At 35.5% G+C, this 24,493-nt stretch overlaps 1 protein-coding gene across 8 annotated transcripts in view; it reads right to left on the bottom strand.

Annotated features, from left to right (window-relative positions):
- Nucleotides 1-24,493, bottom strand: part of NELL2 (neural EGFL like 2) — a 438,477-nt gene that overhangs the window by 267,315 nt on the left and 146,669 nt on the right. For all 8 annotated transcript variants that reach the window (XM_055357389.1, XM_055357392.1, XM_055357388.1 and 5 more), the window contains 2 exons: nucleotides 1,791-1,964; nucleotides 1,605-1,701 (listed from right to left, as the gene is read on the bottom strand). In XM_055357389.1, the coding sequence (XP_055213364.1) occupies nucleotides 1,605-1,701; nucleotides 1,791-1,964 (271 nt within the window). The remainder of the gene's footprint in view (nucleotides 1-1,604; nucleotides 1,702-1,790; nucleotides 1,965-24,493) is intronic.

Raw genomic sequence — 24,493 nt, 5'->3', positions numbered from 1 at the left:
ACACATCCAGCTGTCTCTTTTATCTGCCACACGCCCCCCATTTTTTCATGGCCTTTATATATTTTATTAAATTAATATTTTACTTTATCCATTTGAAAAATGCAAACAAAATATCTAATGATAGGGATAACAGTACCAACATGACATCAATATAATTTTAAACGTACCTATAAAGATTTACCAGTCAAATACTGGTCTCTATGTCTTGTACATGTTTAATCTGATTAATAGCATGTATCAATGTGAAGGATAAATATTTAATATTTTTACTGTGTGGGTATTACTGGATCCATTGTGTGCTTGGGCCTAGATTGATGAAATAAATTGTGTACCAACTCCTATCACTTAGAAGCAACAACATAAAAACAAGGCTATCATGTACAGTTATGTAGTTTGTGCACTGTACAACTCTAATGGATACTATTTATGGACTACAATAAAGAGAATGACCCCTAGAGTTGTACACGTAATTGACATGTGGAGATTTTGAGGCCACACTCAGGCTCCATGGGAAGGACTGTCACGATTAAATAGAGATGAGATTTGGGACTCACAGCACACATCTGCTATCCCTTACCTGGGAAAAGCGCATGGTTTTAGGATTTGCAAGCATGGAACCAATTTCCTATTTGTGTCACTTACTATTTGCCTATCTTTAAGCAAGCTACTTTACCCCTCTGTGCAGGTTTATGCATAATAAAACAAAAAAAATTGACCCTGCATCAAGACTAGCAAGGCTACAATGAGATGGAATCATATATTTCAAGTATCTGGTTTCCTGGTAACAGACAATGCTTAAATAAGTTCCCAAAACACCTTTATAGAATTATAAACTTTGCTTAGAAAACAAATTCACTGGTATGTGATCTACCTTGAAATCTATGAGTTGAACTATCACTTATCATTGTTTGATTTGGTAATCATTCATCGAGCCACTTCCATGTTGTAGGGACTGTCATAGCCACTGGGGGAAAATGATTGCACTATGGGCTTGTAGTCAAGCAATTCTCTGGACTTTATTTCTTCATCTTTAAAATATGGAAAGTTAAACAACATGTCCCTTAAAGCCTCTCCAATGAAGAAATTCTATGAAGTGTTGTCTCCAAGTACAAACTAAAGAAAAAGATATAAAGTATAACTGCTTTCTCTTTTGACAGATTTGTGCACATATGTGTATTCCTTTCTCACTTTCTGCAGTACAAGGAGACCATGAATAATATATACTAAAAAGCTTTCAATCCGCTATTAACATCTTTGTAAAAGTATCATCAAAGGTTATATTTCAGTGGTGGAGAGTTTATTTGTATGTTAACATTTTAGATTTTTATTGCTTTGAAAGGTTAATTCAAAGAATGACCTGTTAACTGCCCTGATTGCAGCCTTGTGACCATTTCTGTAATATCTAACGATTAAACTCATTGAAAAAAGAAGAGAAAATAATGTTTGCTGGCTAAAATATTACTGTTTAAAAAAAAGAAACAGACACAAATTTTCTAACTTACAAATCAAATTATTTTGTTTCACACCATAAAAAGTAAAATCTACTTTTTGAAACTCATTAGAAAGCATTTACATTTCATTCTCAGACTTTTGCCAAAAGATACCTTAAAATATCCATGTGCATTATTTCTCTGTCCTAGCCAAAATGTTGTGCCTAGAGGCAAGTCTGTGGAGGGCTTTTCTACTACCCTTTCATAAATTCTGCAAAAAAGAAACATCAAAGAAGAAACATGAGTAGACAGTCATTTCTTAGAATCTTCCATTTCCTAAAATGAGGACACTGCACTTACTTATTGCAGTCAATGTGTAAAATCAAATGGGAAGCACTGATGGCTAAGGAGAGCTTGTGCCACTTGTCATCAGCCAAAATGTAAGGAAACACTTCTGTGTGAGGGCGGTGACTGCCTGAGCGGTAATGCAGTCTGACTTCATTCCGATGGCCACTACTTTCCAGTTCCAGGTACCTGCAGAGAGAAGAGCCACATGAGACACATTAAAAATAAAGTTCAAAAATGATTGAGGTGACCTCTGTCTACAGGATGGAATAGATGTACTTTTCCTAGTTCTCCCACTAAGTACAACTAGACATCATATACAGAACAAACACAGAAGAATCTAGAAGATAGAGAAAAAAAGATATTCAGGATCCAAGGAACAATATGGTAGTGAGCTCAATGGGTTTCCATTTTGTGTCATATATCCTGGACTTGGAGCTAAAGACGGCTTCAATCTGGAAATATCAATGAATGTAGACCTAAAAAATCCTCAAGATGAGCCTGCTTTCTCTAGCTGAAGAACAAAGAAAGGATCAGTCTAGCAAGACAGAAACTTCTAGATAATAATCTCTCTGTTCCAGTCAAACAACACAGAAAAAACTGTGGCCCCATCCCAAACGATGCCAAACAAAAGCTAAGTAAGAAGCTTATATTTCTACCCTGTTCAAGCAGAAATGAGGCATGTAACACCAGAATAGTGTCAGAGAGGGCCAAGTTTAGAGCCAAGAATTTTAATCCTCCCAGGCAGTAATGAGGTCCCCCACAGCACTAGTGAAGACGATACAATGAGGAGCCTGGACTTCCATCTCAACTTGGAAGTAATGAAGCACACTTCCCTTTCCCCGCTGGGATAGTATCAAAGGAAGCCTACTGAGGAGTCAGGAGTTTTATAGTTATCCAGCAGTAATGAAACCACCCCCGCCACAGTGCCAGCAGAAACCATATAGGAAGCTGAAACTTCCCCCAACTCAGAAATAAAAGAAGCTTCCCCCTCAACTGTCAACAAAGGCAAGTGGGGAATCTAGACTTCTACCTCCACCTGGCAGTAACAAGATGGCAACCTCCCTTCCCCTGCCAAAGCAGTGTCAGAGAAAGCTGGCTAAAACAGGCGGGTTAAATAAGATTCAAGTCTCAGAACATGATACAAACATGTCCAGGTTTCAGTAAAAAATCATTCATTATACCAAGAACCAAAGAAATCTCCAACTGATTGAAAAAAGAAAAAGAACAGATATCAAGACTAAAATGATAAGGATGTTAGAATTACCCAACAAATATTTTAAAGCAGCACTGACAAAAACAATTATGAAAAGACTTAAATGAAAAAAATAGAAAGTTTCAGTAAAGAAAAAGAAAAATGGGGAAAAAAATTTAAAACCAAATAGAAACTTCAGAACCAAAAAAATACAATAATGGAAATGAAAGCTCAGTGGATAAAGCTAAACAGCAGAATGGAAGTGACTGTGAAAAGAATCAGTTATCTGGAAGACAGAAAAAAAAGCATCCAATGTGACAAATAGAAGATAGACTGAAAAAAAAGTTGAACAGTCTTAAAGAGCTGTGAGATTATAACAAAAGATCTAACATTTGTATCACTAGCATCCAAGAAAGAGAGGAGAAAGGAGGCGAGCTTAAAAAACAATATTGAAGAAATAATGGCTGAACACCTCCCAAATTTGGCAAGAGACATAAACTCACAGATTCAAGAATCTAAGGAAACCCTAAACAAGATAAACTCAAAACAATTTTCAACTTCATATCAAGCCATATCATAATTAATCTTCTGAAAACTAAAAACAAAGAAAAAATTTGAAAGTAGACAGAGAAAATCTTGCACATTAAGTACAAGGAAAAATTAAAGTGACAGTGTGTTTCTCAGTAGAAACCATGAGAGCCATAAAGAAGTGGTAAAATATTTTTCATTTGACAAAAGCAAAAAGAGCTGTACACGTAGAATTGTATACCCAGCAAAAACATCCTTCAGGAATGAGGAGAAATCAAGACATTCTCAGATAAAGGAAAACTAAGAGAATTTATCATGAGAAGACCTATTTTAAAAGAACAGCAAAATAATGACCTCTAAACAGAAAGAAAAATATAAAATAAAAAGCTTTGGAACATCAGGAAGGTAGAAAGAACATAGTATGTAAAAAAGAAAAATGGGTAAATACAATAAGCTTTCCTTCTTCTCTTTTCTAACGTATGTTTGACAACTGAAGCAACAGCTCAAAATTGAAGCAAAAGAGTCTGTGTCCTAAATGTATGTTAAACAACATTTAAAGAATTTATGTTATAAATGAGTGAGGGTAAAGAAACATAAAGACAGCTAAAATTTCTATACATCACTCAAACTGGTAAAATGACTATATGAGCAATCAGTTATAAGTTATGTATATATAATGGAATACCTACAGCAACCACTTACAAAGCTATACAAGGAGACACACTCATAAACATACAGATAAAATGAAATTGTAAAACAAGTAACCCATGGTAAGAAAAAAAACAGAAAAATAAAACAAAGAGAGAACAAACATAAAATAAAAAATAAAGTGGCAGACTTAAACTCAAGCATATAATTTTATTAAAAGTAAATAGTTTACATGCATCAATTAAAAGAAAGAGATTAGCAGAAGGGATTAAAAACCATGACCATATTCTGTCGGTAAGAAACTCACTTCAAATATAACAGTCTAGGCAGTTTGAAAGTAAACAAATAGAAAATAATATATATTGAAACTATTAAAGGAAAGCAGAAATGGCTATATTAATTTCAGAAAAAATATATTTCAGAGCCAAAAAATACCAAAGACAAACAGAGATGCTATAAAAATGATGAAAAAAATCAATCCATTAAGAAGACATAGCAATTCTCAATGTTATTACTGAAAACACAGAGCTGCAAAATATGTGAAGCAAAAACTGATAGAATTGAAAGAATACATGGTGAAATCCACAATTACAGTTGGAGACGTCAACACCCCTGTTTCAACATTTGAACAACTAGCCAAAATGTCAAGAATATATAACTCAAAAATACCATCAACCAACAGGATCCACTCAACATTTATAGAACATGCCACTCAACAACAACAGAATACACATTCCCTTCAAGTTCCCAAGGGATATATACCAAGGCAGACCATATCTTGAGCCATAAAATAAACCTCAACAAAACAACATTTTAAAAAATTTAAATCACTTAGAGTGTGCTTTCCAACCACAACAGAATCACACTGAAAATCAATAACCAGACAATCTCCAAATGTTTTGAAACTAAATATATTTCTAAATAATCCACAGGTCAAAGAGGAAGTCTCAGGGAAATTTTTAAAAATACATAAAATAAATTAAAATTAAAATTAAATATCAAAAATTGCCAAAAAAACAGGCAAAGGAGTACTTGAGAGAGAAATTTATAGCACTAAATGCATATATTAGAAAAGAAGATAAGTCCCAAATCAATAAGCTCCCACCTCAAGAGCAAAGAAAAGGAAGAGCAAAATAAACACAAATCAAGTAGAAGTAAGGAATTAATAAAGAGCAGAAATCAATACAATTTTAAAAAATAGAGAAAAATCAATGAACCACAAGCTGGTTCTTTGAACAGTTCAATAAAATTAAAGAACTAACAAAGAAAAAAGAGAAAAGATATCAATATTAAGAGATAAACAGGAGATTTCATTACAGACCCTGCAGATATTGAAAGGTTAATATGGGAATACTAAACTCTAGACAAAAAATTTGACAAATGACACAAAATGAACTAATTCTTCAAAAACACAACTTATGGAATATGAAACAGATTACTTGTATACTCCTATAATTTTTAAGAAAAGTGAATTCATAAATTTAAAACTCCAAAAAATTAAATCTCCAGGCCCAGACAGTTTCATTGCAGAATTTTCTCATACAATAAAAGAAGTCATATGAATTCTACACAGTCGCTTCCAGAAAGTAACAGAGAGAAAAACTACTAAATTCATTTTATGTAGTTTATATTGCCCTGACACCAAAAAACAGATAAAGATAGTACGAAAAAGTAAAACCAAAGACACTATGCTCCCTGAGTATATACATAAAAACTGTTAACAAAATGTTAACAAATATAATTCAGTAATATATAAAAACAATGATATACCATAATCAAGTGGGGTTTATTCCAGGGATGCCAGTCTGGTTCAATATTTGAAAATCAATCCATTATACTGACTAACAAAGGAATGAAAATTATTTTATCATACTGACTTATGCAGAAAAAGCATTTGACAAAATTCAGCACCAATTAAAGATGAAACTCTCAGAAAAGTAAGAACAGAGGAGAACTGTCTCAACCTAATAAAAAGCAACTATAAATAAACTACTGTTAACATCATACTCAATGGTGAAAGACCAGATGCTTTCTCCCTAACATCAGAATAAGGCAAACCTCTCGTTCCCACCATTCTTATTCAACATAGTGCTGAAAGCTCTGGTCAGTGCAATAAGAAGAGAAAAGAAAAGGAAAAGGAAAAGGAAAAGAAAGGAAAGAAAAGAAAAAGAATACAGAATAGAAAGGAAGAAGTTAGAAAGTCAATCTTGGCAGATTACATGATTGTCTACATAGAAAATCTCAATAAATCTAGAGGAGTTGGTACCATTCCTTCTGAAACTGTTCCAAACAAAAGGAAAAGAAGGACTCCTCCCTAACTCATTTTATGAGGCCAGCATCATCCTAATGCCAAAACCTGGCAGACACAATAAAAAAAGAAAATTTCAGGCCAATATCCCTGATAAACATCCATGTGAAAATCCTCAATAAAATACTGACAAACCAAATCCAGCAGCACATCCAAAAGCTTATCCACCACGATCAAGTAGGCTTCATCCCTGCGATGCAAGGCTGGTTCAACATATGCATATCAATAAATGGAATCCATCACATAAACAGAACCAGTGACAAAAAAACATATGATTATCTCAATAGATGCAGAAAAGGGCTTTGATAAAATTCAACACCTCTTCATGCTAAAAACACTCAATAAACTAGGTATGGATGGAACGTATCTCAAAATAATAAGAACTATTTATGACAAACCCATAGCCAACATCATACTGAATGGGCAAAAGCTGGAAGCATTCCCTTTGAAAACCGGCACAAGACAAGGATGCCCTCTCTCACAACTCTTATTCAACACAGTATTGGAAGTTCTGGCCAAGAAATCAGGCAAGAGGAAGAAATAAAGTGTATTCAAATAGAAAGAAAGGAAGGCAAATTGTTTTGTTTGCAGATGACATGATTCTATATTTAGAAAACCCCATCATCTCGGCCCCAAAAATCCTTAAGCTGATAAGCATCTTCAGTAAAGTCTCAGAATACAACATCAATGTGCAAAGATCACAAGCATTCCTATACACCAATAACAGAGAAACAAAGAGCCAAATCATGAGTGAACTTCCATTCACAATTGCTACAAAGAGAATAAAATACCTAGGAATACAACTTACAAGGGATGTGAAGGACCTCTTCAAGAAGAACTACAAACCAATGCTGGAAATAAGAGAGGACACAAACAAATGGAAAAACATTCATGCTTATGGATAGGAAGAATCAATATCATGAAAATGGCCATACTGCCCAAAGTAATGTATAGATTCAGTGCTATCCCCATCAAGCTACCATTGACTTTTCTTCACAGAATTAGAAAAAAACTACTTTAAATTTCATATGGAACCAAAAAAGAGCCCATATAGACAAGACAATCTTAAGCAAAAAGAACAAAGCTGGAGGCATCAGGCTACCTGACTTCAAACGATACTTCAGGCTACAGTAACCAAAACACCATTGTACTGGTACCAAAACAGATATATAGTCCAGTGAAACAGAACAGAGGCCTCAGAAATAACACCACACATCTACAACCATCTAATCTTTGACAAACCTGACAAAAACAAGCAATAGGGAAAGGATTCCCTATTTAATAAATGGTGCTGGAAAAACTGGCTAGCCATATGCAGAAAACTGAAACTGGATCCCTTCCTTACACCTTATGCAAAAATTAACTCACGATGGATTAAAGACATAAATGTAAAACCCAAAACCATAAAAACCCTAGAAGAAAACCTAGGCAAAACCATTCAGGACATAGGCATGGGCAAAGACTTCATGACTAAAATACCAAAAGCAATGGCAACAAAAGCCACAATTGACAAATGGAATCTAATTAAACTAAAGAGCTTCTGCACAGCAAAAGAAACTATCATCAGAGTGAACAGGCAACCTACAGAATGGGAGAAAATTTTGGCATTCTATCCATCTGACAAAGGGCTAATATCCAGAATCTGGAAGGACCTTAAATAAATTTACAAGAAAAAAAACAAACAGCCCCATCGAAAAGTGGGCAAAGACTAACAGACACTTTTCAAAAGAAGACATTTATGCAGCCAACAAACATATGAAAAAAAGTTCATATTACTGGTCATTAGAAAAATGAAAATGAAAACCACAATGAGATACCATCTCATGCCAGTTAGAATGGCGATCATTAAAAAGTCAGGAAACAACAGATTCTGGAGGGGATGTGGAGAAATAGGAACGATTTTACATTGTTGATGGGAATGTAAATTAGTGCAACCTTTGTGGAAGACAGTGTGGCAATTCCTCAAGGATCTAGAACCAGAAATACCTTTTGACACGGCAATCCCATTACTGGTTATATACCCAAAGGATTATAAAGCATTCTACTATAAAGACACACACACGTATGTTTACTGCAGCACTATTTACAATAGCGAAGACTTGGAACCAACCCGAATGCCCATCAATGATAGACTGGATAAAGAAAATGTGGCATATATACACCATGGATTACTATGCAGCCATAAAAAAGGATGAGTTCTTGTGCTTTGCAGGGACATGGATGAAGCTGGAAACCATCATTCCCAGCAAACTAACACAGGAAGAGAAAACCAAACACTGCATGTTCTCACTCATAAGTGGGAGTTGAACAAGAGAACACATGGACACAGACAGGAGAACATCATGTACCGGGGCCTGTCATGGGGAGGGGGCAAGATGAGGGAGAGCATTAGGACAAATACCCAATGCATGCGGGGCTTAAAACCTAGATGATGGGTTGATGGGTGCAGCAAACAACCATGGCACATGTATACCTATGTAACAAACCTGCATGTTCTGCATGTGTATCCCAGAATTTAAAGTATAAAAAAAAAAACTATCAGAACTAATAAGTTAATTTGGCAGGGTCATAGGATACAATATGACATATAAAAATAATTATATTTCTACATGCTAGCAATAAACACATGGATACCAAAATTAAAAATACAATATAATTTACAATTACACAGAAAATTTAAAACTACTTAGGTGTAAATCTAACAAAACATAAACAGGTATTATATACTGAAAACAACATAACACTGATGAAAGAAATCAAAGATCTAAATTATGAATAAATATACCATATGCATAAATTGGAAGACTCAATACAGTAAAGAAGTCAATTCTCCCCAGTGTGATATAAATGTTTAATATAATTCCTATCAAAATAATGGCAAAAAATTTAGCTATAGACAACATTATCCTAAAATTTATACGGAAAGGCAAAAAATTTACATTAAAATTTATATGGAAGGACATTTAGGCTATTCAAATCAGAATACCTGAAATAGTTTTGGAGAAGGAATAAAGTAGAAAGAATCAATCTACCCAATTTGAAGACTTTATACAGTACAGTAATCAATACTGTGTAGTATGGGCAGAGGGATAGTCATATATCTCATATGCACAGAGAATCAAGAATATACCCACACAAATATGACCAACTGATTTTTTTACAAAAGAGCAAAGGTAATCCAATGGAGACAAATATAGCTTTTTCAACAAATGGTGCTGAAGCAACTGAACATCCAAATGTTAAGGGAAAAAAAAATTTTAAATTCAGTCTCACACCTCATGCAAAAATTATCTCAACATGTATCACAAACTTAAATATAAAATCTAAAATGTAAGACTTTTAGGATAAAAAAAGGATAAAATGTTAGGGATTTAAGTCTACACAATGAGTTCTTAGAGTTGACACCAAAAGCACTATCCATAAAAGGTAAAAATTGATAAATTGGACACCATCAGAAAGAGAAACTTTTGTGCATTTTAAGACCCTGTGAAAAGATGAAAAGACATGCTACAGTTTGGAAGAAAATATTTACAAATCAAATATCTGACAAAGAACTACTATCTAGAATATAAAAGAACTCTCAAAACTCAGCAATTAAAAAAACAGAACGTGGGGAGAATGGTATCATTATGGTGGATGGGAGGTAGGACTAGATTGCAGCTCCAACTCGGATGGACAGAGCAGTGTGTGCAGGCTTGCATGATGAATTTTAGCTCCAGATCGACTGCAAGAATAAACCAGGAATTCTGAAAGGACCCACCCCACAGACCCTCTGAAGGAAGCAGATTGCTCCTGCAGGACACCGGAGACACTCCAAACACTGAGTGTTCCAACTGTGGAAACGGAAAAGGGAGATCCTCTTCTCCCAAACACACACCCACACTGGGGAAACTGAAGGTCTGTTTGAGGGAGAAGTTTCCAAACTTACCTGGAGCTGAGTCAATCTAGAGAGCCTAGTCAAATACAAGCGTAGAGGAAGCAGAGGGAAAGGCCCTGGGAGCTCACTCAGTCTCCAAGCAGGCCATTCCTGCCTAGCACCACAGGAATCCTTTGGGAGAGTGCCCAGAGGCATGGGGGAAGATGTCAAAGGCAGAAGGAAATCTCCAGATGAACTTTGTAACAATTTAAGCTGGGCGAGAAGCCTCCTGGCCAGAACTTGGGGGAGGGCACAAATCTGGTGTGCAGACTCCATAGGTGGGGAAAGAACCAAAGCTCTGTTCTTTTGCAGCTGGGAGGTGGGTAGCCTGGAGCAAGTTCTTAAGTCTAGCTCACCCACCACCCGGAAACAGACTCAGGGCTGTTGGGGCAGGGCACAGGGGGAGTAAGACCGCCCCTTTGGATTGCGTGGCAGTTCGGTGAGGCCTGTGACTGCCAGCTTTCCCCCACTTCCCTGACAACCTTCATGACTCAGCAGAGGCAGCCATAATCCTCCTAGGTTCACAACTCCATTGACGTGGGAACCTCACCCCCAACCCCCACAGCAACCTGCCCAAGGAGAGTCTGAGCTCAGACATGCCTAGCCCTGCCCCCACCTGACGGTCCTTCCCTACCCACCCTGGTAGCTGAAGACAAAGGACATATACTCTTGGGAGTTCTAGGGTCCTGCCCACTGCCGGGTACTACCACAGCTGATGCTCTCTGGAAAGCGCCACCTCCCAGCAGGAATCCAACCAGCACAAAAATAGAGCATTAAACCACCAAAGCTAAGAATCCTCACAGAGTCCATTTCACTTCCCTGCCACCTCCACCGGAATAGGTGCTGGTATCCACAGCTGAGAGACCCATAGACGATTCACATCACGGGACTCTGTGCAGACAATCCCCAGTACCAGTACCAGCTCAGAGCTGGGTAGACTTGCTGGGTGTCTAGACCCAGAAGAGATAACAATCACTGCAGCTTCACAGGAAGACACATCCATAGGAAAAGGGGTAGAGTATTACATCAAAGGAACACCCTGTGGGAAAAAGAATCTGAACTGCAGGATTCAGCCCTAGACCTTCCCTCTGACAGAGCCTACCCAAACGAGAAGGCACCAGAAAACCAGCTCTGGTAACATGAGAAAATAAGGCTCTTTAACACCCCCCAAAAATCATACTAGTTCACCAGCAATGTATCCAAACCAAGAAGAAATCCCTGATTTACCTGAAAAAGAATTCAGGAGGTTAGTTATTAAGCTAATCAGGGAGGCACCAGAGAAAGACAAAGCCCAATGCAAGGAAATCCAAAAAAAGATATAAGAAGTGAAGGGAGAAATAGTCAAGGAAATAGATAGCATAAAGAAAAAACAATCAAAACTTCAGGAAACATTGGATGCATTTATAGAAATGCAAAGTGCTTTGGAAAGTCTCAGCAATAGAACTGAACAAGTAGAAGAAAGAAATTCAGAGCTCAAAGACAAGGTCTTCGAATTAACCCAATCCAACAAAGACAAAGAAAGAAGAATGAGAAAATATGAACAAAGCCTCCAAGAAGTCTGGGATTATGTTAAATGACCAAACCTAAGAATAGTTGGTGTTCTTGAGGAAGAAGATAATTCTAAAAGCTTGGAAAACATATTTGGGGGAATAATTGAGGAAAACTTCCCTGGCCTTGCTGGAGACCTAGACATCCAAATACAAGAAGCTCAAAGAACACCTGGGAAATTCATCATAAAAAGATCATCGCCTAGGCACATTATCATCAGGTTATCTAAAGTTAAGATGAAGGAAATAATCTTAAGAGCTGTGAGACAAAAGCACCAGGTAACCTATAAAGGAAAACCCATCAGATTAACAGCAAATTTCTCAGCAGAAACTCTACAAGGTAGAAGGGATTGGGACCCTATCTTCAGCCTCCTCAAACAAAACAATTATCAGCCAAGAATTTTGTATCTGGTGGAACTAAGCATCATATATGAAGGAAAGATACAGTGTTTTTGAGACCAAGGAATGCTGAGAGAATTCATCACTACCAAGCCAACACTACAAGTACTGCTAAAAGGAGCTCTAAATTTTGAAACAAATACTGGAAACACATCAAAACAGAACCTCTTTAAAGCATAAATCACAGAGGACCTATAAAACAAAAATACAATGTAAAAAGCAAAAACAAAATAACAACAACAACAAAAAAAGCCAAAGTACACACGCAACAAAGAACATGATGAATGCAACGGCACCTCACATTTCAATACTAACATTGAATGTAAATGGCCTAAATCCTCCACATAAGAGATACAGAACCGTAGAATGGATAAGAACTCACCAACCAACTCTCTGCTGCCTTCAGGAGACTCACCTAACACATAAGGACTCACATAAACTTAAAGTAAAGGCATGGAAAAAGACATTTCATGCAAATGGACACAAAAAGCCAGCAAGGGTAGCTATTCTTCTATCAGAAAAAACAAACTTTAAAGCAACAGCAGTTAAGAGACAAAAACGGACATTATATAATGGTAAAAGTCCTTGTCCAAAAGGAAAATATCACAATCCTGAACATATATGCAGCTAACACTGGAGCTCCCAAATTTATAAAACAATTACTAATGACCTAAGAAAGGAGATAGACAGCAAGAAGAAAGTTCAAGTATATATATATATACACACATACATACACACACACACACACACACATATATATAGTATTCCATCATATATATATATATATATATATGATAGAATACTACTCAGCCATAAAAAGGAATGAATTAATGGCATTTGCAGTGACCTGGATGAGATTGGAGACTATTATTCTAAGTGAAGTAACTCAGGAATGGAAAACCAAACATCCTATGTTCTCACTGATACGTGGGAGATAAGCCATAAGGACACAAAGGCATAAGAATAATACAACGGACTTTGGGAACTTGGGGGGAAGCCTAGGAGGGGGCTGAGGCATAAAAGACTATAAATAGAGTACAGTGTATACTGCTCGGTATAGAGCTCCTGCAGTAATTCATAGGAGACGTGATGGTGTCTTGGACCACAGTAGTAGTGGTAGATTGGTGGGAAGTGGTTTAATTTTGCATATATTTGGAAAATAGAGCTGATAGAATTTGCTGATATGGAGTTTTGAAAAACAAAACTAAAAAAAAATAGTGGAGCTGGAGCTTTTGACTCTAATGTTTTGTACTTGAGCAAATAGAAGACAAGAGGTGCCACTGATTGAGATGGAGACTATAAGAAGAGTAAGTTTAGATAAGGTGAATCAAGTATTTAAATGTAGATATGTTATATTTAAGGTACCTAATGAACATTCAAGAGGACATATAGAAAGGACAGCTAGATCTATAAGTCTGAGGTGAACAGAGGTCCATATGGGCATGGGAATATGGGGGTAACAGGCATATAGACCACACTGAAAGCCAGGAAGGCATAGGGATTCCCTAGGGAATTATTACAGACAAAAAAAAAAGGCAGTTTGACATTTTGAGGAAGCAGCAAAGGAAACCAGTGTGGCCAGGGAGACTAGAGAAGAAAAAAGTGAGAGTGGTGTCTCAAAAGCCTGGTGATGAGGATGGTGCCTCAAAAAAGAGGGAGTAATCAACTGTATCAAACGCCATTGACAGGTCAAGTAAGATGAAGAATTCATCTCTGGATTTAGCAAAATTCAGAGATTATGCTATTTCAGAAAACTTTTTAGGGGACCTTAAAGCTATTTCAGAAAACTTTTTAGGGGAGAAAGCTGGCTTGAAGAAGGTTCAAGAGAGAATGGCAAAGAGAAGAAACAGACAATAAATGGAGACACTTTGAAAGAAATGGGAAGGTAAATGCTGAGAGACATGTCAAGAGATTTTTTCTTCATTTTTACTGGTGAGAAATACTATACATGCTTGTATGCTGCTGCGGATAATCTTGTAAAAAAGGGAAATTAGCCAAAATTGAAAGAGAAAAGAAACTGGAATAAAAAAGAAGCCATAAAGCAAAACACAGATTAACTTTACATTTTAACTACATAAAAATTAAACCTTTTTCAATGGAAAAGACACCATAAATAAACAACCAATGACATTCTATAAGACAAAATAAAATGCATAATACATCAGAGGTTAATATCCACAATATATGAAGTGCACCTATAAGTCAATAAGAAAAATCAACTAGATGGATTTTTCTTATTGACGTATAGATCTGCCAATCAGATTAGCAAAAATTAAGCAGATTAATAATATGCAGTGTCAATCATAATGTGGGGAAATATGCACTCTGATACATGATTTGCAGCAACATAAATTGACAAGAGCTTTTTTGAAAGGCAGCTTGGTGAAACTACCAACACCTTAAATGTGCATACTCTTTAAATGAGCGATTCCGAATCTAAAAATCTATCCTACTCAAATAATAGCACAAATTGGCAATGACATATGTAGAAGGTGCTCACAGATTTATTTAAAATAGTGAAAAACTGATAAAATTCCAATTACTCATTCATATAGAAAATGTAATACATCCATATTCTAGAATACTATGCCACTCTACAAAAGAATGAGGCTCTGACATGAAACAATACCATAGTGTACTATTAAGTAAACAAAAAGGCTGTGTATAATCACATTTTGTTTAACAAAACTCTGTATGTGTATGTGTGTGTCCGTACATATATAACATATGTATGAAGTAAATTGATATTTTAAGATAAAAAAGAAAAAGGTAAACCACCAGTCGAGAATATAAATTATTTAGAAAATACAAAGAATGAATAAAATACCAACTTGTTTGCTTTTTTTATCCAAAAGACACCAGCCAGAGAGTCCCTTTTATCTTCTTGTTTAACAACAAGTATTCATTATTTAATCAATTCAACTAATGAGTTCTATAATAATAAAGTGTATTTGCATTTTTAAACAATAACATCAGCAAACGCATCATCCCATTGCTAAATACCTGTCAGTTCTCAACATAATGAGGCAAGAACCCAATTGTTGCTATCATGTCCCCACTTTTAGAAATTATTAGAAATAACACCTGTATTGAATTCCTAAACCTAAGCCACTAAAAGTAGCCTTTAGTAACAGTGAGGGTGATACAACACCCTACAAACAATAACAGCCATTAAGGAGTTAAATTACTTCAGCAAAAGTTAAATTTTCATTAGCATAATTCACTCAGGTTTTTAAAAATAGATAAGTAATCCATCAAAAAATTGTGAAGAGAAAAATAAGTAATGATATAAAATACTTAGACGTGTACCTGACACATGGTTAGTACTCAATAACATTAGCTATCATTAATAGAAAGGAAGATATGTCAAAAGGAATCAATCCATAATTCAATTCTGATATTTTTGAAACAGAATGTCTTCAAAATCAGTCACCACTAAAATGCACAAAATCATATGAATACAGGAAACTACCTGAAAATATGATAATTGTATAGTTGTAAGTTTTTATAATGAACACTGGGCATACTTTGATCAATCATTTTTCTAAAAACAGTCATATTCACTTCAGGAAATCCACTGTTCCCCACTGGATGGAGTCTCAGTAGAACACAGCCCTGGCTCCCCCCGTTGTCCCCTTCCTGCCTCCCTACCAAGGCTCGGCACAGCAGGATGGTTGAACATCTAACCCTAAAGCCAGATCACTGGGTTCAAATTCAGGCACCCCTCCTAGTAACAGTAAGCTACTTCACCCCTATGTGTTTCATCTGGTTAATCCACTGTATGATAGTACTTGCCTCATTGGATTTTTGTGAGGATTTGAATGAGCTGACTTAAGAAAGCACTCAGAACAATACTCAGTACATACAAAATACTCAGGAAAAGTAGTAGATGTCAGCTATCATTTCCATTTCAAAAAGGAAAGGGCTCATGTCTTCCCTCTGTCTTCTCTTGGTACAACTGGAGGCAAGACCATGACACATCCTTCCAACAAACACGCTTTCCTGAGAGAATCTGATGCAGCGCAGCAAGGAAGGGAGGAGCAGGTAGTACCTCCCTGTGCTGGCGGCAACAGCACCCCGGTCAGTTATGCTAAGGTCACTGTGCATTTTGCTTCCTGTTTGCTGACCCATCAGGGTACCTCTCGTTATTTCCTAGCTCTAATTCTGGCATCATAGCCTCCCATTAGTTCTGTAAACTGCCCTCCCATCTGCAACCTCCCCAGATCACCTTTCAACCAAGAGTTCTAACCAACACATTAAAATTATGACTACTGGGAAAATACATAATTGGAATAAAATGTACCAACATTTTAAATACAATTGTTTGAGTGATAGAACTATGAGTAATTTTTAATCTTATTTTTATTATCCTTTACTTTCCCTTCTGTCATTAATGAGCAATTACTACCCTAAATTGAAAATCACATTATAAATCCCAGGAAGATAATTTGTCACACTTGAACATATCTTGTCTCCCTGATTTGTTATTCAGAATTTTGAGAGTTAGCTGGAATCAGAAATAAAGTTCACCTTTTATAGTAATTTATGCCCTTGTTATTCAAATATCCTTTGCATTGGCAGAAACATAAACTAATTTAAGATTAGGTTTCCGAGAAATAGGCAACGGTGGCAGGGCATCATTCATTTTAACAACCTCCTTCATCACTCAAGATCAAAGGATAAAAATAGGGTCATGTCTCATATGACAAAAAGGTTGCACACAACATGAAATGAGAATTTTTTCTGCTGCCTTAAATTAAGCCTAAATAGGAAAATGATCAGATCATCTCAGTACATTAAGCTACAGCCCAGATATAAATTAGTCACCTAAAGAAAAGCCACACGTACTTCTAGTGCCAAATATATTATCAGTGTAGCTTATGGATGGTACAATTGCAAAGTAGTTACATGCACAGGCTTTGGAATTGAAAATACAGCTAGATCATCTAACCTCTCAATGCTTCAGTTTCCTCACCTGTTCAAGAAGGATTCAATGTGATAATCCACACTAAGCAAGATGCCTGAAACATAGCAAGCACTCAGTAAATGGTAACTATTTTTATTATTGGTCAATAATCCCAATTAGGCATCATTTATAAGGTCCAGATTCTTAAGGCTGATTCTGTGAATAACGAGCAATTTGAATATGTTTTTTAAGTGCAAGAATGCAGAAGCCAGGAAATAAACAAGGCAAAAACAGATTAATCCACTCTAGTGGATTAATCCAACTAGTGGATATCACTGGTATGCGGGGACTCTAGTATAATGAAATATAAAGAGTGAACTACAGTGGTAGAGCCAAAATTATTGTGAGTTAGGTGGCTTTCCTCATTTATTATAGAAAATTGGCTGTTTCATCTTGCCACTTCCAGTGATTCCCTCACATGTTAAGGGAGATGCGAGAGCAAGTAGAAAAGGGTGCATTTTCTAGCATCCCTTATTAGAAATATTTTTTCTGATATTTTTGTTAATTCATTTATTCTAATGGTATTTGTTCATTTGGAAGACAGTATAATGCAGCAATTTAAGAGGACTCAGAGTCTCTTAATCCTGTCCCCACAGTTTACTGTGATAACAGGCAGGTTAAAAATTCTTTCTAAGCCTCAGTTTCCCCCCTCCCCATCCAAAGAGGATAATAAGACTTGTAAATTTCTGATTATTTTAACAATTAAATGAACTAAAAGTTGTAAGTGCTTACTTTGCACAATTCTTAGTAAAGAGTAAGCACTCCATATGTCATTATTATGACTTGCATTTCCTATGATACAATTATACATTCTATTAAAATATCAGCAAAATTTCAGGATGGGTTTTAACTTAACTAAGTATGAATTTCATGGACAGAAAGTGTTTTAACAAGAATCTACCGAACTAATGGTGCTTAAATCTCATCTATGATATTCCTGTCAACATGATTATCTAGTTTGAATATATCCAGTGACCAACAATCAGAACTTCCTGACACAGACCATTTTGTTTTTAATTTTAAATAATTTTTCTTACATTAAACCCTAAAGAAAAGAGGTTTCTTAATAATAGCTTTTTAGTTTAATTATTCCAACAAATATTTACTATGGTACTGAGAATCTGTCAATAAACAAGGCCAAACAACTCTGTAACTTAAAGACCCTCAGCAATAAACACATTATTAAGTGCAAATTAGGTTTAGCTGTTTCAAAACTAATAATAACACTACTATAAAAGTTTTGTTACAAGAAAAGGAATACAGCCAAATCATTGAGGATAACAAAACTTTTTCATGAATAATATAGCTAGGAGCCAAAATTGTATCACCAAGAGATAAGATCAGTAGAAAATTGAATTAATTCATAATTGAAGCCCTAGCATCCAACATGATGGCTTGAATAACAACCTATCTTATTACCCCACATAACTGAGCTTAATATAAAATACAAGGAAAAAATGACCACTTGTAAATTACAGGTAATTTATTATTCTTAATGATGAGGCCAGCAAAACACAAACAAATCCTAAGAAAGAACACTTGGAGCTATGATTCTGGAGATAAGAATTAAGTGGCATTGCATATATTTTTAAAACATCGATTTTCAAAAGGTCCTATGTGAATATTAAGAACAGGTATTAAAAAAAGAAGGAAAGGGTATAATAAAGCACTGATAATAAGTGCGGTAGCGGTAGCCAAAAGAGTTAGGGAGTTAAAACAAGCCATTGGATAAAGGGTACTACCTGCTTAATGCTTAGCTTTCTCATTATCTCAACTCAGTTGTGACTGAAACTAAACAGGTAGAAATTAGAGAAAGACATAGAGAGAAAGGGTTCAAAGAAGTGGCAGGCTCAAGGAACATGAGCCTTCCCTATTGCATCAAGGATGGTCATAAAAGCATACTGTTGTAAGGTTGGGGACCCACTGGGGAATATAGTCTGCTTTAACGATCTGAAAATGCACATAGCAAATGTGCAAAAAATTTGGCTGGCTCACAAATTTTACAAGGGTTTCATAGATTCTACAAAGTCCATTCATGGGCTTCGTTAAGTATTTCTGAATAATAGGAAATAAAAGCAGAAAGAGTGAAGGCTTATGGCTAGTTGCAAAAGACCTGACAACTTGGCCAGTTGTGTATATACGTAAATATATAATTTTTCTGATATAAAATAATAGGTTGCAATTAGACAAAATTACAGAAAATACATAAAAGGATGAGGAAGAAAATTAAAATCATTAATGGTCTGGCTGGCCATTTTTTATGTATCCTTTGCAATCTTTTTCATTTAACTGAATATAACTTTGTCTTTCCATGTCAATAAAGTAAACCCACATCCTTTTAAATGGATGTGTGGTATTTTGTAGTATAGCTGTATCATAATTTATTTAATATCTAATTTCCTATTAGTTTCTAGGTTTTCATTCTTAATAAAAATATTTTAATATACGTTTCTTTTTGTATCCGTACAATTATTTTCTTAGAATAAATTATTAGAAATAAAATTGCTAGTTCAAATGGCATACACATTTCAAAGGGATTTATATTACATTTACCTTCTTATTTATTCATTCAACAAATACTTTTTGAATGTCTATTTTGTTCTAGGCTCTGTTCTAGGAACATAGGAATATAGAAGTAAACCAGAGATAAAAACAGCAGCCTCAAATCAAGTAAATATGTAAAATACATAGGTTATGTGGTGATAAAAATCTATGGAAAAAGTTAAAGTAGGAAAGGAGAATACAGACTATGAGGGGATGATATTTAACATAGAATGACCAAGGAAAGCTTCATTGAGAAAGTAATGTCTAGTGTAACCCTGAAAGAGAACAATCACCCTGAGGCAGTGGCCTACCTCCTAAGTTCAACAAATACCAAAGAAGCCTAAGTGGCAGGAGTGGAATGAGCAAGGGACAGAATAGTAGGGAATTAGGCCAGAAAGGTAATAAAAGGCAGGGAGGAAGATCATTTAGGGCCTAAGAAGCTAATAAGATAACTTTGGCAGCAGGTAGAACGCCACCAGATGGTTCTTTGAATTGAATTTCAGTATAATCAACTTGACTGCAGTGTCAGAAACTCACTGTATGGATAATGAGGAGTTGCAAGGGCTAAAGCAAGGAGATGAGTTTGGAGGCTACTGCTAGTGGTGGCTTGGACAAGCTAGGGTAGTGAGAAGGGTCAACTCTGGAGATGTTTTAAAGGGAGAGCAATAGATATTTTCTCAGGATTAATGTACAAGTGAGAGATACTGAAACACTTCAAGGAGTTTAGCCTGAGCATCTGGAAGAAAGTAGCTACCATTTATTGAGATGAGATGGAGAAGACTCAGGTTAGAGAAAGAGTAAGCTTGAGGAAAGTGATAAATTTGACTTCTAACATGCATAGTTTGATATTCAAATTAAATATCCAAAGATATTTAGATATCTAATGAAGGTGCAGTTGGGCCACTGGATACATGAATCTGGAGTCCACGGGCAAAGATCAAGACTAGAAAAAAATAGGAAATCGTTGTTTCATAGAGATGCGATTTAAAGCTATTAGGATGAGATCATCTAGGAAGTGAGTAGACACTGCATAATGAAAAGGTCTGAGCATCAAGCCCTGGAACAGTCCTACATTGAGATGTCAGCAGTGTGAGGAGGAATGCATTAATGGACTAAGCAGTAAATCCAGTAGAAGGTGAGCTGTGAAGGCCAAGTAAAGAAAGTGTTTGGAAGAAGCCAATAATCAACCTAATGAAATGATGCTCAAAGTCCAACAGAATGAGGATTCAGAATTGCAAAATGGATTTAGCAACATGGACATCAGTGGTGACACTGATTTAAAAAATTTTTAGTGAAGTAGAGAGAGCAAAGCCTGATTGGAGTAGGTTCAATAATAAGTGATAGGATGGGAATTGGAGACAGCTAAGAGGAACACAGAAGGCAGTAGATTACCAGTTTCTAGGTTATATGCAAATGGAGAAAATCATGCTGCCAAATTAATCACTAAAGTCATTGTACACCAAGAGTATAACAGGTGACTCATCCACACATTTCATCAGCAATGGATATCACTGCTTTTCCATGTGTATATACACACACACACCCACATACACACATATTCCTATGTCCAACATCTCATTAAACCCTCATATTAATTATAATGTAACCTTTCAGTCAATTCTTGTAGGTTTATTAGTAGACAATTTTAATAATAGCAAATATTTGGCTTAGAAAATTTATCTTCATTTAACTATTTAAAAACCCTACTTTAGTCTTGTTGTTTCATACATTAAATACACTTCTGGAGTTCATCTGAAGAATTTTAGTAAGAATGTTAGTGTCTCTATTTATACTTTACACTGTCTTATACTTGTGTGTGTGTGTGCGCATGTGTGCCCATGTAGTTGTCCCATACTCAGATTTTGGAATCAGGATTAAGATCACTCTAGAGAGTGAACTAAGAAGCATTTCTTTTCTTTTCCACACTCAGGAACAAATTTTATAGCATAAGTATCGCTCCTTGAAGGTCTGAAAAACTCAACATTAAAAAAATAAAGTTAAGGTCTAATGACTTCAGGATAAAAGGATGAAAAAATCCAATTCTTTGACAAATTTTTATTCCATTATTCCATCTAGGAATTCCATCCTAGATGGAATAAAATCATTCCATCCTAGATGGAATAAAATCATTCCATCCTAGATGGAATGATGGAATAAAATCATTCCATCCTAGATGGAATGATGGAATAAAATCATTCCATCCTAGATGGAATGATGGAATAAAATCATTCCCTCAGATTTTCTGTACTATTTTTGAGTTGGGATTCTAATATGTGATTTCATAGAAAATCATTCACTACATCTAAATTTTCAAATCTATAAGGTATAAGAATTTGAAATAAATATCACTATTTTTATTGGTGGACAACATGACTATGTGCATAGAAAAAGCAAAATATTCTACAAATAAACTATAGAATTAACAAATGAATTTAACAGGCTCACTGGATAAAATATCAGTGTGCAAGATTCAACTGTATTGCTAACAAATAGAAAATAAAATTTCAAATAATGCCAATTAAAATGACATCAAAATATCAAATATCCAGGAATTAATTTAACAGAAAATATGCAACAACTCTACAGAATGCTATGAAACAATACTGAAAGAAATTAATGTTCTCTACTGTAAATATGTAAGTCATCCTTCAAATTTATGTATAGATTTAATGAAATTCCAAACAAAATTTAAGCTGATTCTAGCATTATAAAGAAATGTGAAAAATACAAGTACATATATCTAACATAATCTTGAAAAAAGCAAAATTTGGAGAACTTATGCTACCACATCTAAAATTTTTAAAAGGTATAGTAATTAAATTGTGTAACAATGGCACATGAATAAAAAAGTAGACTAATGGAGCTGTATAGATAGTTTAGAAACAGGTTCATACAAATAGGGTCGCCTGATTATAGCAAAGGCATTTTAATGCATAGAGAAAAAAACAGCTGTTTAAAAAACTGTGAGGGATCAGTTGGCTATTCATATACGGGAAAAAAGAACTTGGCAAATGATTTCCACTTTTTTTTTTTTTTTTTTTTTTTTTTTGAGACAGAGTCTTGCTCTGTCACCCAGGCTGGAGTGCAGTGGCAGGATCTTGGCTCACTGCAACCTCTGCCTCCCGGGTACAAGTGATTCTCTTGCCTCAGCCTCCCGAGTAGCTAGGACTACAGATGCGTGCCATCACGCCTGGCTAATTTTTTATATTTTTAGTAGAGTTGGGGTTTCGCCATGTTAGCCAGGACGGTCTTGATCTTCTGACCTCGTGTTCCACCCATCTTGGCCTCCCAAAGTGCTGGGACTACAGGTGTGAGACACCGTGCCCGGCCCGATTTCCACTTCTTATTTATCACCTATGCGTATGACCTTTGTGCAATACAGTAAGATCCCACTTCCTGAAAACTCAAGGCATCAGTTTGGAGATCAGATTCATTATACTCCAATCTTGATGGCAGCTGCAAACCGGTTCTGCCTCTAGTCCCTGCTGCAACTCAAGGGATGTTAATGATATTTGAAAAAAATAAAGAAGTATAACCCTTCACTAATTCTCCAAGTTGGTGTTCACTGAAGTATGGTAGGTTGAGAAAGGGTCAACTGCACTCTTTCCTTCTTTCCAAAACTCTTCCATCTTACTACCACTTTATAATATATTATATTCTTCTAATGTCCGAAATGGTCATAATTTTTCCACAGAATACAGATCAGTATATTAGAGAGAAAAATTAAGAGTTTTTTCATTTAAATATAAGTACTAGTGGTCCTATTCTGAAGGGTTTTCAGGTGTGTAGGGGGGATGATGTATTTAATATAGCTAAGTTATGAAACACATTTTATTCCAAGGCATTTATTAACTGGGGTGTCACCCTACTTTAATTGAAAGATGAAACTCCTACCCAAGAGTTATTTGTAGAGGCTCAAATAAAATATCAATTTCTTTCTACATTATGTTTAAACATTATTCTACTTATCTACAGAGAGGAAGTGGAATAAAGTGATCCCTGGACCTGTGAAACCATCTGTCATAAATATTAGTGGTCAAGTAGAGTTCAAAAATATAGAAATTGAATTTAATTGTATTTAATCACCAAATCCTCAGAATACATTCACTCTGATATGAAAAGATATAGAAATATACAGACACATTAATTCCACAAAGGAATAACACGCTCATTGAGGAATCATTAATTACTTAGTCATTTGGCATATAAGACACTACTATGTACTTAATTTTACTTTAAAATATGGTAAATAAGCACATTTTAGTTCTGAATTTGGATACTCAAGTCAATCTCTTAATTTTGTGAAAAAAATAAAATTCATCTTTTCTGGATATAGTTTTATCTGTTAGAGAGGTTTAAGTCAGCTCTGCCTGAAGTTAAAGGGAGGAATTTGGCGATATCTTAAAATCCAACCTATACATAAATTAAATACTATGGTGAATTGAGACGAGAGAGAGAGAGAGTTCCCAAGAGAATACACTAATCTTCTCTTCAATTTCCAGATGCCTAAGTGGTTTTACAAGCCTATGAAGGGATGACTGCAATTGCACGCTTTCAAAGAACAAAGAATTTTTAGGAAGAAAATAATATTCCCAAAATGGTAGCTTTTCATCTTCATCTTCACCTAAAAATGATCCATGATACTTTTACGGATATGTCCATCTGGA

This window comes from Gorilla gorilla, chromosome 10 (genome assembly GCF_029281585.2).
Source record: "Gorilla gorilla gorilla isolate KB3781 chromosome 10, NHGRI_mGorGor1-v2.1_pri, whole genome shotgun sequence".
NCBI lineage: Eukaryota > Metazoa > Chordata > Mammalia > Primates > Hominidae > Gorilla > Gorilla gorilla.
The sequence above is the reverse complement of the archived record's forward strand: the minus strand, read 5'-3'. Positions and strand labels throughout refer to the sequence as shown.